The sequence below is a fragment of the Euprymna scolopes genome, chromosome 36 (assembly GCF_053919585.1).
Source record: "Euprymna scolopes isolate OS-2025 chromosome 36, ASM5391958v1, whole genome shotgun sequence".
NCBI classification, from domain to species: Eukaryota; Metazoa; Mollusca; class Cephalopoda; order Sepiida; family Sepiolidae; genus Euprymna; species Euprymna scolopes.
In genome coordinates this window covers 51,364,636-51,378,528 of record NC_136517.1, presented here as the reverse complement: position 1 = coordinate 51,378,528, position 13,893 = coordinate 51,364,636, and the positions used below count along the sequence as shown (strand labels likewise).

The 13,893-nt window shown below is 32.4% G+C and overlaps 1 protein-coding gene across 1 annotated transcript in view; it reads right to left on the bottom strand.

Annotated features, from left to right (window-relative positions):
• LOC145260473 (uncharacterized) overlaps nt 1–12,888 on the bottom strand; it is a 47,791-nt gene extending 34,903 nt beyond the window's left edge. The window contains exon 1 of the mRNA XM_080118566.1: nt 11,681–12,888. Coding sequence (XP_079974692.1) covers nt 11,681–11,954 — 274 coding nt within the window. The 5' untranslated portion in view covers nt 11,955–12,888. The remainder of the gene's footprint in view (nt 1–11,680) is intronic.
• Nucleotides 12,889–13,893: the final 1,005 nt, after the last annotated feature.

The window sequence follows — 13,893 nt, the reverse complement described above, 5'->3', positions numbered from 1 at the left end:
ATTTCTCTTCTACAGTTTAACAGATGTTGGGGTCCTTTAACGTACAGGATAGCAAATTTTTCATGAAGGCATAATCTACCTGGGTCGTCTAGGTCTCTACATGTGGTAGCATGTCTTATTATTTTCCATTCGACTACCGGCGAATGTCCGCTTTCCTTGAGTTCCCAGTATTTATTTGCTAGCGTTGTTTTCATACGGTGATTTTTATTGTTGAATGTACTTTTGTGGTCATAATATAGAGTTTTGAAATCTAAGGAAGTCATACCTTCGTAATATTTCTTGTTATTCGGGGTTTCTTTCCCATATATTGTGGCCTGGTAAACTACGCTTTTGGTTAGACATTTATTTTGAAGTGAGCAAAGTGTGCGGTGTCTACAGTTGCATTTATCTCGTTCGTTATTGGTATTTTTATTTTTATTTCTCGTATGGTTGTTGTTTTCCCGGGTTGGTTTATTATTATTATTATTATTATTATTATTATTTTTATTATTATTATTATTATTATTATTATTATTATTATTATTATTATTATTATTATTATTATCATTATTATTATTATTATTATTATTTCTGCTAGTGTTAATTTATTTTTGTCATGGTGTATACTTTTTTATTGTTTATTTTGTTGTTGTTCACATTGTTTTTATTTAATATTTTGTTATTATGTGCTTTAATCATCATCTCTAAATTTTCGCAACAGCTGTAGGATAACTTTAAGGTATTTTTATTAAAAATTTTGTGTAAGGGATTGTTGCGGGAAAGTGTATTTCAATAAGATCTAGAAATTGTTTGCCAAGTTTTGTTTTTACATTTGATTGTATGGAACCGTATACCAAATTGTAGTTTTTTTCTTCTATTTTTAATTTTATTATAGTTATTGGTGTTTTGTTGCTTATATTTGATATCGATATTTTTGTATCCACTATTTTTTAGGTTTGTTTCATAGATATTAGTTGACCTGTTAAATGCATTTTCATCGCTTGAGTTATTGCTGAGTCTACTTACGATCGAGTTAGGAATCTGATGACAAGCTACCACATGTAGAGACCTAGATGACCCATGTAGATTATGCCTTCATGAAAAATTTGCTATCCTGTACTTTAAAGAACCCCAACATCTATTAAACTGTAGAAGAGAAATAGCGAACAACTGTGTTCACAAGATAAAATCTACTCTAGGATAGCGATACAAAATAATTTTAAAACTAACAAAACCAATAGAAAATAAACAAATAAATAAATGAAATAAATTATTAAATTATTTTTTCCGTATATAAGAGTTTCTTTTATTCCTTCACTTGAAAACTTTTTTATTTGAGAAAATTATTCTCAAGTAAAGTGTGCATAAATTACAATCAAATCACATACGCAAATTACTAAGCACAATTCAGAAAATTTCCAAAAATTACGCCCTTCTATTAGGTATAAACCGTTATAAACCCGCGTTCATATGCAGAATATAGATTGACTTTATATGCGCGATAAAGGGTAATGAGGAGAGAGAGAGAAAGATAAAGTGGTAGAAACTGATAGGTCGCTTCTCTCGTTACGCCAAGGTACATTGCACGCGACTACATACTGTAACTAAGATTTGGAGAACGGTCTCACTCTCTTCCGCTTGCTTAAGTCGTCAGCTAAAAAGATACCACTCCCTTCTGGCCAGGAATCGACTTCCACTTTACAGTCACTTCCAATCATTAGGGCAAAACACCTTATCTATCACTACTAGTTGCTACTGAAACACATTTATTGCGACAGGTTCATGAAACTATGAAGCGCGGAGAAAAAAAACTCAAAACAGAAATTATGTTGCGTATGTTAGTTCGCCTACGAACATAAATGCTATTATCTCTCTTTAATTGTTAAGGAAAGAAAAATAAATGACAAAGGGAAATGCATTAGTTAAAGGAGATAGATAAAAAGAAAACCAAAGAGAAAAAGAAACATAGAAATAAGGAAAACCTAACGAGAATCTACTACTACTACTACTACTACTACTACTACTACTACTACTACTACTACTACTACTACTAATAATAATAATAATAATAATATAATAATAATAATAATAATAATAATAATAATGATAATAATAATAATAAATGAACGAGCAAACGATATTAAGATAGTACTGAAAACTAAATTAGAAAAATAAATCTAAACGCACAATAAATAGCAGGTTAAGAAAAAGAAATAAGTATAAATGACAAAAAAAAAGAGCACCGGAAGAACAAAAAATGAATAAAATAATAATAACGACAACAACAACAACAACAACAACAATACTACTACTATAATTACTACTAATAATAATTATAATAATAAAAAATAATCAATAAATAATAATAATAAAATAATAATAATAAGTATAAATAAATAAAATGAGAATAAAAAACGAAAAGAAAATGAATAAGAATAGAAATACACACAAAAAAAAACTAATAAGAAAAAAATAAAATGAAAATAAAGGAAACATGTGGACAAGAAAGAATTAAAGACAACGGAAAGTTTCGAAGAAAAGGAAAGCTGATCGAAAAAGGAGAACAGGGAAGAAAATTATACGTATAACAGGAGTTAAAGAAAAAAATAAATGAGAAAGGCTGAATGAGATGAAAGAAAAAAATGAAGAATTAAAAAAGAAAAGGAAAATGAAAAAGATAAAACACGAAGGAATAAAGAGAAATATGAATAAAACTGTGGAGAAGAGGACAGAAGCAGAGAAAACTAGAAAAGAAAATATAGCGAGAAATGATTGAGAAATGATTGAGAAATGATTGAGAACTGATTGAGAACTGATTGAGAACTGATTGAGAAATGGTTGAGAAATGATTGAGAAATGATTGAGAAATGATTGAGAACTAATTGAGAAATGATTGAGAACTGATTGAGAACTGATTGAGAAATGGTTGAGAAATGATTGAGAAATGATTGAGAAATGATTGAGAACTGAGTGAGAACTGATCGAGAAATGATTGAGAAATACAAGAATACACAACTGAATGAGATGAAAGAAATTAGAGGACAAAAATTGAATAAGAGATAATAAAAGAAAAAGTAATGAAAAAAATTAGAAGAATAAGAAGTGAATGAGGTAAAAAGCGGTGAAGAAATGAAAAACAAATGAGCAAAAACAGCACAAAAAAGGACGTAAGGAACTGAAAAGAAACAGGAGAACACAACAGAAAGAAAAGCAAAATACAATAAGAAAAATACAAAAAAAAGGACAAAAGAGCAACCCCCTCCCCCCAAAAAACCCCCGGAAGTTGCAGTTAAAAAAGAAAAAACAGAAACAAAATTTAAGAGTGCAAGGGAGAATAACGAATAAATAAAAAAAAAGAAATAAGTGAAAAGAACAAGAAAAATAAAGGAAAAATAGAAAAAGAGAAAACATTTAACGAAAAAGAAGAAAAACGCAAGAAGTATGAATGCATAAAAGAAACAGGAAGTTTTGACAAGCTTCTGGGCTTGACCTTTACTCCTGATCTTAAATGGAACACGTACATCAAATCTGTTGCCAAGGCCGCTGGAAAAATGGTGGGATACTCCTATCGAACCAGTAGATATCTCACCGCTGATGCAATTCTCTATCTATATAAGAGCCAGGCACGTCCAAGGATAGAATACTGTTGCCACATCTGGGTCGGAGCTGCCAGAAAAGACTTGTCTTGTCTTGATAGAGCTCAAAATAGACTTCGTAGCCTCGTAGGAGATGTCCTTTTCTCTTCCCCGCAACCTCTATATCACAGAAGTTGCGAGTTTGTCTCTGCTGTATCGTTATTTTCATGGAAAGTGTTCGACTGAGCTTCAGTCTATGGTCCCCCCTCGCCAAATTTTCACAAGAAACACTCGTCTAGCTGAAAATACTATCAATAATTCCTCCCACTCGTTATCTGTGCCTAAACCTAAACGTAGATTCCATAAACAAAGCTTCTTTCTTAGAACTGCACGCCTGTGAGATTATCTTCAGTTTTCCTGCTTTCCAGCTGACTACAATATGGTTGTCGTCAAGTCTAACGTAAACAAGGTCTTGATGAGCCGTCCCACTTGTTAACAAATTTACCGAACTTCCATTACTAACGATTACTATATTGTCCAATTTCTACTGTACACCCTTTAACCGTTATCCTCGAGTGGCCTCTTGGCCTTTATAAGTGGTGATGCCTATGTAAAAAAAAAAGAAAAAGGAAGGTAAATCAAAAGAGTCAAACGAATTAGAAATATAAAAATAAATGAAAATGAATGTCAAAAAGGTAATAAAGAAAACACGAACGATAAAAGGGCGAATAAGAAAGAGAAAAGTGATAGCAAATAGAGGAAGAAAGAAAAATGAATGAGACAATAAAATTGAATGAAAAAAAAAGGAATAAAATAAAAAAAATAGAAAAAATTAAGAAAGATGAAAAAAAAAAGTACAACAGCGTAAGAGAATAAGAATTAAATAAAACTAATTGCTAAAAACGAGAATATGAAAAGAAAAAAAAATACTAATGGAAAGAAAGAAAAGACGTTGAAGAAGAAAACAAGGGAAACAAACGAATAATGAAGGTAAAAATAAAAAGTAAATGAAGACAATTAAAATAAGATTTTATAGAAAACGAATGACACATTAAAAAATCAAAAGAAAGAAAAACGGAATAGCAAAGGAGAATAACGAAGAAATAAATAAGGGCAACTTAAAAAATGCAAGAATAAGAAAAACAGATTAAAATAAACGAGAGAGGATAATAAAATAATAAAATTAAATGAAAAACGAAGAAAAAAAAAACACAAATTAATTTTAACAGACGAAAAAAGAAAGAAAAATAATAAGAATTCGTGTGTAAAAACATGAATGGTTGTTTTTGTTTTTAAGAAAAATTTGTAGATAATCTTGAAAAAAACAAAGAAAAAAGAAAACAACACATCTTAATTTACCAAATTTTCTCAGGTAAGCATTCTATAATACGTCACATATCCGATAGAGAAAAGATTTATTCGTTTTATTAAAGAATATTTAGCTGTCAATGACAATTATTTCTTGTGGAAAAAGAAATAGTTCTCCCAATAGTATTGAGCCTGGCATACAATTATTATTTCAAAAGGAATACTATTTTTAACAATAAATTATACAAAATCTTGTAAGAAGAACCGTTAGATTTCCATCGAGTTTCACAGTAAAACCTAATGGTTTAAGTTGCCAAATACGAGGAAATTTAAAGCATATATATTAATTTAATTGGAATTCATTATTGAGATGTGTATTATGTATATTAATTTATTTATTGCGGACTATTATTCTCGTCTTTATTAGTTGTTGTTTCACGACGTTTCGGCAACTACTCCTCTGTCCTTCATCAGGTAGTAACCGCGACGGATAGGAACTTCGAATCTCCTAACTGCATTCTCAGCAATCACTGAATAATAGTCCACAATAAATAAATTACTATAAATAATACTCATCTCAATAATGGATTCCAATTAAAATAATATATATAGCATTCGGTACGGACTCGACCACGGAAGATCAGATAATAAATAAACGTGGGTTAATAAGATCAAAGAATCCAACCTTCATCGCCTTTCGGGACCCATGGTGCAGTTGATAGAGACGTTGAATCTCTACGGTTCCAAACATTGTCTGAAAATAGCGGTTTCAATCCTACTCAAAGCCGGCCAGAGGCTTACTTGGCCAAAACGTGGTGAGACGACAACAACTACGGATGGCAGTGATTGTTGAGAATGCAGTTCGGAGATTCGAAGTTCCTATCCGTGGCGGTTACCACCTGATGAAGGCCAGAGGAGTAGTTAGCCAAAACGTCGTGAAACAACAACTAATAAAGATGAGAATAATAGTCCGCAATAAATAAATAAATATAAACTTAAAGTATGTTTTCATTAGAATATACAAAGTGATCGCTAAAAAAGAGGAAAATTCGAGGTTGTAAATTTTATTGCTTAAAATTTACTTTTTTTGAATTTCATTGAATACCTTGTTGGATTTTAATACCTACATTATGGATGGAAAACACCTTTCAGGATTCTAAAGTCAATTGATAATTCTTTTACAAAAGCGAAAATCCGATTTGAGGACTGAAAGAATGTATAGCTATATTACCGTTTTTTTTTGTTTTAAATGATTACAAAGCATCAGTTTGATAATATCGTTGCGAACTTGAAATGAGAAGATCCTTTGAAAAAAAGAATTACCATTTGACAAACTTTTCGCTTTTCTACTGATCACTCTTTGGTAATATAACATGAAAGAATAAAAGAGATTTTACCATTCAGTTAATTCTAATGAGTTAACTAACCACCAATATGTTATCTTTGTTAACAGTGTATATAAATTAAGCGAGAATAAAGTTATTTTAGTAAAAACTAATTTAAGTCACCAATAGCTGAAATACTGTCATTAATTATATATTGCGATCTGCACGACTGCGTCACTACATGGACTCTTCCAAACATAATAAATAGTAATAATGGTGGTACCAGATAGTCGTTCTGGTCAAATGGCATATACTCGTTGACACACCGGTTCTCATCAGATTCCGAAGTTAAGCAACGATGAACATGGGCAATACCAGATGGGTGACCATTTGGTAATAGCAGGCGCTGGGTGTTATTTCCGCTTATCGTTACTTGCCACTGGAATAAAACAGTGTCGACTCAGGAGAGGCGTGGTTGGAGATTGGATAACTCTTACCGCAAAAAATTTCACGCGCAAGTCACAACATCATCAGTGATCTTCGTGGTCTTCATCGACAACGATGAACAAACAGTTCATGAACCAAACAGTAAGCAATTTCTGGCAACGCACTACAATTGTAATAATTTTTTTTTTTTTATAAATGCATACTTTTGTTAACTTTACCTCATTGTTGTCTTATTTCGTCATTTATATGATCTGGATTAGTCGAACTACTGTTCCCACATTGGCTGTTATTTTCACAACGTCTCCGCCGCTGTAACTATCGAACTTCTTCAGGTACGTCTGGTCGAACTCAAGAATATATATGTTCAACTCTAGAATCTGCACTCAATTAAAAACAAAAAACGTTTTATTTAATCCACGGGTGTAGATGCTTTCGTTCCATCGAGTAAAAGTCTTAAATAATTCGTGATTGTACTTTTTGTATCGTTCGTACTGATGATTAATTTTTCAATCGCCAGAAGACTTCGAACTGATTAACACAGCACTTATATCCGTTGTGCTATAGAATCCCGTTGTCTTATTTCGTTTTGCCTTTAAGTGTTATTAATTTTTTATATAAAATCAGAACACGCATAACCAATATGTTTTGCCCAAGTCATAATAATAATTCATTGGGTTTTGTTGTTTCATACGTTTTAGGCTTCTGTCTGCCCAAGAAAATTCTTTCAAAATTGTCAATACAATTTTTATCATAAAAGGTTCTATGTTTGTGTTTGTGTTTTTGTCACCGATTATGGTTTTATATATATATATATATATATATATATATATATATATATATATATATATATATATATATATTAACAAGTCACCCGGCGTTGCCCGGTCGTAAGGTACGCTTAAATATTATATTGATTACGTATTATTAGAGAGGCAATTTTCTATAGATTATTATATTGATCCTAATATATGGTAATGAGATTAATATATATATATATATATATATATATATATATATATATATATATATATATATATATATATGATGAATAAATGGATGAAACGCGGAATATTCTGTATAGCTTAATTGCCATATATATTTTATAACTTACTACCTAGCTCTACCTACATATTAAGCACTGTTGAAGTAAATACTTAAAGTTTACGCATAAATTTATAGTCTCGTATATTAATTCATGTGAAACTTAGGTGCAATCAGTTAGAAGCGAAATCAAAACATACAACTCTCCACTCTCATTCCTTAGCCTCTGAGCTACACCCATACGCATTCACTTGTCAATTTCCTTTTTAAAAAGGGGAATCGCCCGTCCGTCGAAGACAAGATTTAAGCAACCAAGCAGGATATTTATATATGCATGTATGTATGCGCACGCGCGAGCACACACACATACATACACACACACACACACATACAGACACACACACACACACACACACACACATATATATATATATATAAATTAATCTGCTACATTTTTTTATAAACGATGGAATTGCCTGATCGTCAAAGACAAGATGCAAGCAAGCAAGAAAGCAAGCAAAGCTCACAGAGTTGTATATATATATATATATATATATATATATATATATATATATATATATATATATACAAGCGAATCAGTTTAAAATTATGTGTGGATGTGATACTTCATTTTTATTTATCGGACAACTGCAGATATGACTTCGATTTTGTTGGCAAATATGACGAGTTGCGTCAGAATTTTAGCTCGGATTAGATTGTCTGAATACTGAAAAAGCAAGTTTGCAAATTATTAGTAAAATAAACAAAAGATGTAATTAAAAATTAATCTCTTTCTTATCACTGTACTTCCTTCTCTTTCCCTCTATACTTACATATAAAATATTATTATTTATGGTAATTATATTCCCTTATAATGGATTATCTTCACGCTTACATAAAAGTCACATTGTGTGTGTGTATGTGTGTGTGTGTGTGTGAGAGAGTTCCTTCCTCATAGATTCCGAAAATGCTGAGCCTATCTTTTGCAAATTTCACACAAAGGTAATTTATAGGTCTGGTAGTGCTTTTAGTATATTTTATACAGAAATTCATCCGATAAGTATTGAACATTGAAAAAATCCGATCTTAAAATTAGTCGAATCTCTCTTATAGATAAAAAAAGTATGTTTACAGGGGAATATATTACGTTACACCGGCTAATGGAATAATAGAATCTCAGCAAATTATTTTCGAAAATCGAAAAAATCCGATCTAAAAAAATAGTATTTCCTTCTTATAAATAAAAAAAAGAAGAATTTTTACAGGGGAATATTTTACGTTACAACAGCCAAGGGAGATAATAAAATCTCAACAAATCATTTCTTCGTAAAAAAACAAAAACAGATTTATTTTTATCTGGAGGTATAGTTTAGCGGTAGCATTTGACTCCAGATCGAATGATCCCCTGTTCAATATATATATATATATATATATATATATATATATATATATATATATATATATATATATATATATATGTGTGTGTGTGTGTGTGTGTGTGTGTGTGCAACACGGAAACGATCGTACACATAACTCGATGTTGAAGTTTTGGAACGTATATACATGAATAAGTCATAAATTAGTTTATCTCTGTATATATATATATATATATATATATATATATATGTCATGTACATAGGTAATATGTGTGTGTGTGTACGTGTGTGTATGTGTGGGAGAGAGAGAAGAAGAGAGAAAGGACTTGGAAGTGACGAGAGTGAATAGAAAAGTATAAGTAATCGTTTACATATAAATGTACGTACAAATTTGTGAAACTTTACCAATAACTACTAAGCAGCAATCAACAAGCATTTAGGTTTCTCTGAAATACAAAAGATGTTTTTCAGGTTGCATAATATAGGCATTACCTCCCATTGAAAATTGAAATAATTCAGATTTGCATCGAACTTTATTAACAGTCATCAATTAAGACGAATTTTCTAAATTAAATTTTTTTCTTAAAACCTTGTATGCATGGTAGCAATTGAAATGAACATGTATGTACGATCTGGAATAAGTAATTTACAAGCTGTTTTTTTTTTTTCACCTTTAGGACCAAATTACATATATATATATATATATATATATATATATATATATATATATATATATATATATATATATATATATATATGCGTGTGTGTGCGCGTGCGTGCATGCGTGTGAGTGTGAGTGTATGTGTGTGCTAACCTGCTAAATCATACCTTTCCTATGAATAATGTTTTGCGAACTACTTTCCTCTGAGGATAAATGCCACTCATTGAAACTCCATGGAATAAGGAAAAATTTTAAGTTTTCAACTTGTATTCCTCGTCAAATAATAAATTGTCCTAAATTGTAATTTGCAGAGTTTAAATTATATATATATATATATATATATATATATAAATATATATATATATATATATATATATGTATATACATTAGCAAAGTATATACAGAGCAATATTAGCAAAGTCATATAGAACAACTCAAACTACTATGTTAGTTTTATGTAATCATTAATTACATCTGCCTTACAACATCATTTTCAAGCCAATACTAAAATTGATGTAATGTTTCCGAATTTTTTTAGATGATGATGGACGTTACATATAATTTGAATTGTTCGGACTTTGTTTTTACTTTGGCCGCGACAGTGCTCTAAACAATCTAAATGATAGATATTATCAATCTACATCTGAACAATCAAGAAACATCGTATCAAATTCGAACCATATCTGGACAGGAGCTGCTAAAAACAGCCTATCCTGCCTTGACAGAGTACAAAATAGACTTCGTGGCTTAGTGGGGGATGCCCTTTTCTCTACCCTGCAACCTCTCTCCCACAGAAGAGACGTTGCGAGCCTATCCTTGTTTTATCGTTATTTCCATGGCAGGTGCTCGTCTGAGCTCCAATCTCTGGTCCCCCCTCGCCAATCTTTCGTAAAACACCCGTCTAGCTGAATCCACTGTAAAAAATTTCCCCCACTCTTTATCTGTGCCTAAATCAAAACGTGGATTCCATGAACAAAGCTTCTTTCTTAGAACTGCACGCCTGTGGAACTCTGTTCCGTCTGTCTGCTTCCCACCTGACTACAACTTGGATGTCTTTAAGTCCAATGTTAACAAATTCCTAACGAACCGCTCCCTTAAGTAAACACTTCATCAAATCTCCACACTAACGTAATGTACTTGCAATAACCCTTATCCCTGAGTGGCTTCCGGGCCTTGATAAGTGGTGACTACTGTGTAAAAAAAAAAAAGAACCCGAATATTAAAAAATAGAAACGACACGATACTCTTCCCGTTTCATAAATGCATCACAAATTTTTAATTTTAATGACTATGGTTCACTGGAAAAAATCGTTCTTTTAATAAAAGCCATTGTTTAGACACGTCTTATGAAGGCCGTAGTTTTCAGCGGCCAAGACGTTGTCGGAATAACATTCAAGACAACCCGGCTAGAGATTTTTATCCTCGGTTCCCAAAATCAAGAGATTAGACCATTACTATAATGATCTGGCTCCAGTTGATTTTGCGGTTGGAGTTTAGTTCTGTGCAGTTCTAGGAGGTCTAATCTCCAAAGCTTTGTTTGCTCTCTGTAAGAAGGGATTAGTTTATTGCTAGTCGTCTAAAGTGCCCTTACCGGGGTATGTCGACAGGGTTATCCAGACACTTTTTGCAGATCAGAGTGGCTCTCCTCGGGGGGGGGGGCTGACTTCTCAATCCCACTTTTCGGCCCTTGTGTCACAGTTCTTGCAGTGGGAGAGAACTATATTCCTTCGAGATGAGGATAGTAAAGCGAACGATTTAAATAATACAATTTGAATTCATTTCGGGATTTAAAAATGTCTTGGGATCTGTTATAGAGATGGAAATAATGTAGAGCTTCTTGTATTCATTTCGAGTGGATTTTTTTTTCATATAACTTTGCTTGTGTAAATGTGTGCGCCTGTTTGTGTGTGTATGTGTGTGTGTTTATATGTGTTTATGTGTGCGTGTGTGTGAATTCAAAGCACTCACCTTTTCGCGAGAAGTCTGTACTGCATTGTCCAGCCGCCTCGTTTAGTGTTACACAAGTCTTTGTCTTTGTTGAAAAGACTTTATTGTTATGACATCGGAAATGTTTAAGCTGACCGGACAAGCAAAAGAGGAAATTACGGCAATCACTTTTATCTTCGAAAACGCCAGTCAGTCCCCCGGCGCATATGTCAGTCCGCTGACTAAAGACCGAGCAGATCATCAGGCCCAAAACCAAGAAAAGTACTCCAACGCTGGGTAACCCATTGAGAGCCATAGTTCTTTGCGGGGTAAAAAAGACTTTTATCTGAACAAGTAGAGAACCAGCGGGACTCGACTATTCTTCGTTATAATTTTTTTGTTTTAACGACAAAAGTGTCCTATGATATATATATATATATATATTTATATACATAAGCCCACACGCGTACCTATACTGTATCTGTTGATTTAAGTAGTCTTCCGCCGTGCTTTTGAGATAAACTGAAAGCTGTTGAACGGGTAACCCGCCGAAAAGAAGGGACTGAGTGCAAGTATAAAAGTCGAGAACAGAACTATGTGTTTATAAAGGTTGGAGTGGTTGCAGACCGGTTTACATTTAACGTAGGTGTTGGATAATTATGCTGAAATGTTGGTGATTTAAAAGAAATTAAACAAAATGAGATAAAGCCAAATAAATAGAAACAATTCCAAGAGCAAAAAGAAAATAGAAAGGTTACAAAAATGCAAAATGATGGCTGAAAAAAATGACTTTACTAAAAAATGGGGTGTGATGAAAGAGGAGGTTTTAGTGAAGAAAGAAGACAGAGTGATTAAAAAGGGGGAAGAGAGAGAGAGAGAGGCAGAGAGAGAGAGAGAGAGAGAGAGAGAGAGAGAATAAAGTAAAGAGAAGAGAATAAAAGAGAGAATGAAAGAGATAGAGAGATGTGGGTAAGAGGAGATAAATTTTAAAGGGAAGCAATGTAAGGTATGTCTAGAAAAGCAGTAAAAAAAAAGAATGAAAAAGAAGAAAAGAGGGAAATTAAAATAAAAAGAAATCGTAAAGGAAAGAAAGAAAAAAAAACAATAGAAAGAACAACAAAAAGTAGAAAAGAAAGAAAAAGAGAAAAAATAAAGAAAGAAATAAAGTAAAAGAAACAAATAAAGAAAAATAAAGAAAATAGAAAGAGAGAAAGAAAGAGGAAATCAAAAGCAAGACGAGAAAAAAGAGCAAGATAGAGTGAATGAATGACAAAACAAAGAACTAAAGAAACAAAAAAAAAAAAAAAGAAAGCAATAGCGAAAAAAATGAAGGAAAGAAATAAAATAGCGAGAAAAGAAATGAAGGAAAGAATAAGGAAAAGAAAAAACGAAGGAAACAAATTTAACAGAAAATAGAAAAGAAAAAGAACAACGAAAGAATCTCTACTTACATATAAACTAGCATGGGTGCCCAGCGTTGCCCGATTGTTTGGAGATGTGCGTTATGCATAAAAGAAAATGTGGTAGTTGGCAGGCAGGCTCGAACTCGTACCGCGGAGGAAGAAAAGAACGCGAAAAAAAAACGTCTTTGCTGTTGCGTCCATCGCCAATAGGAAGTGGCGAAGGTTTAAATTAAAGCTAGTCAATCGAGGGGATGACTTTCGAAAATATCGGCGAAAAAAGCAACTCTCCAAGCAGAGAGGTGCCGAGTTGAAGGTGAAGTAATTCATGTTTTTAGCCAGTTTTTCGATATTTATCGTCCGAAGGGTCGAGCTTCAAAACGATGCTGATCTCGTGAAAATCTGTGGCCTCTGTCGAAAGTTTTAGACAGAAATGCAAACATACATAATACATACATTTAAAATGACAGGTGAGATGGTGCCCGGCATTGCTTGGGTGTTTGGAGGTGTGTGTTGAGCAAAAAAAAAAAAAAAAAAAAGAAAGAAAAAAAGAAAAAAGGAAAATGTTAGTAGGTAGACAGGCTCAAATCCATATCGCGAAGAAGGAAGTACGAAGGCTTAAATTAAGGCTAGTCAATCGAAAAGAGAGAATGACTTTCGAAAATATCGGCGAAAAAAGCGACCCTTTCTAGTAGAAAAGTGCCCAGTTGAGGGTGAAGGAATTAATGTTTTTAGCCAATTTTTTTACATTTGTCGTCCGAAGGGTCGAGCATCAAAACGATACCGATCTCGTGAAAATCTTTGACCTCTGTCGAAAGTTGTAGGCAGACATATATACATACATACATACATACA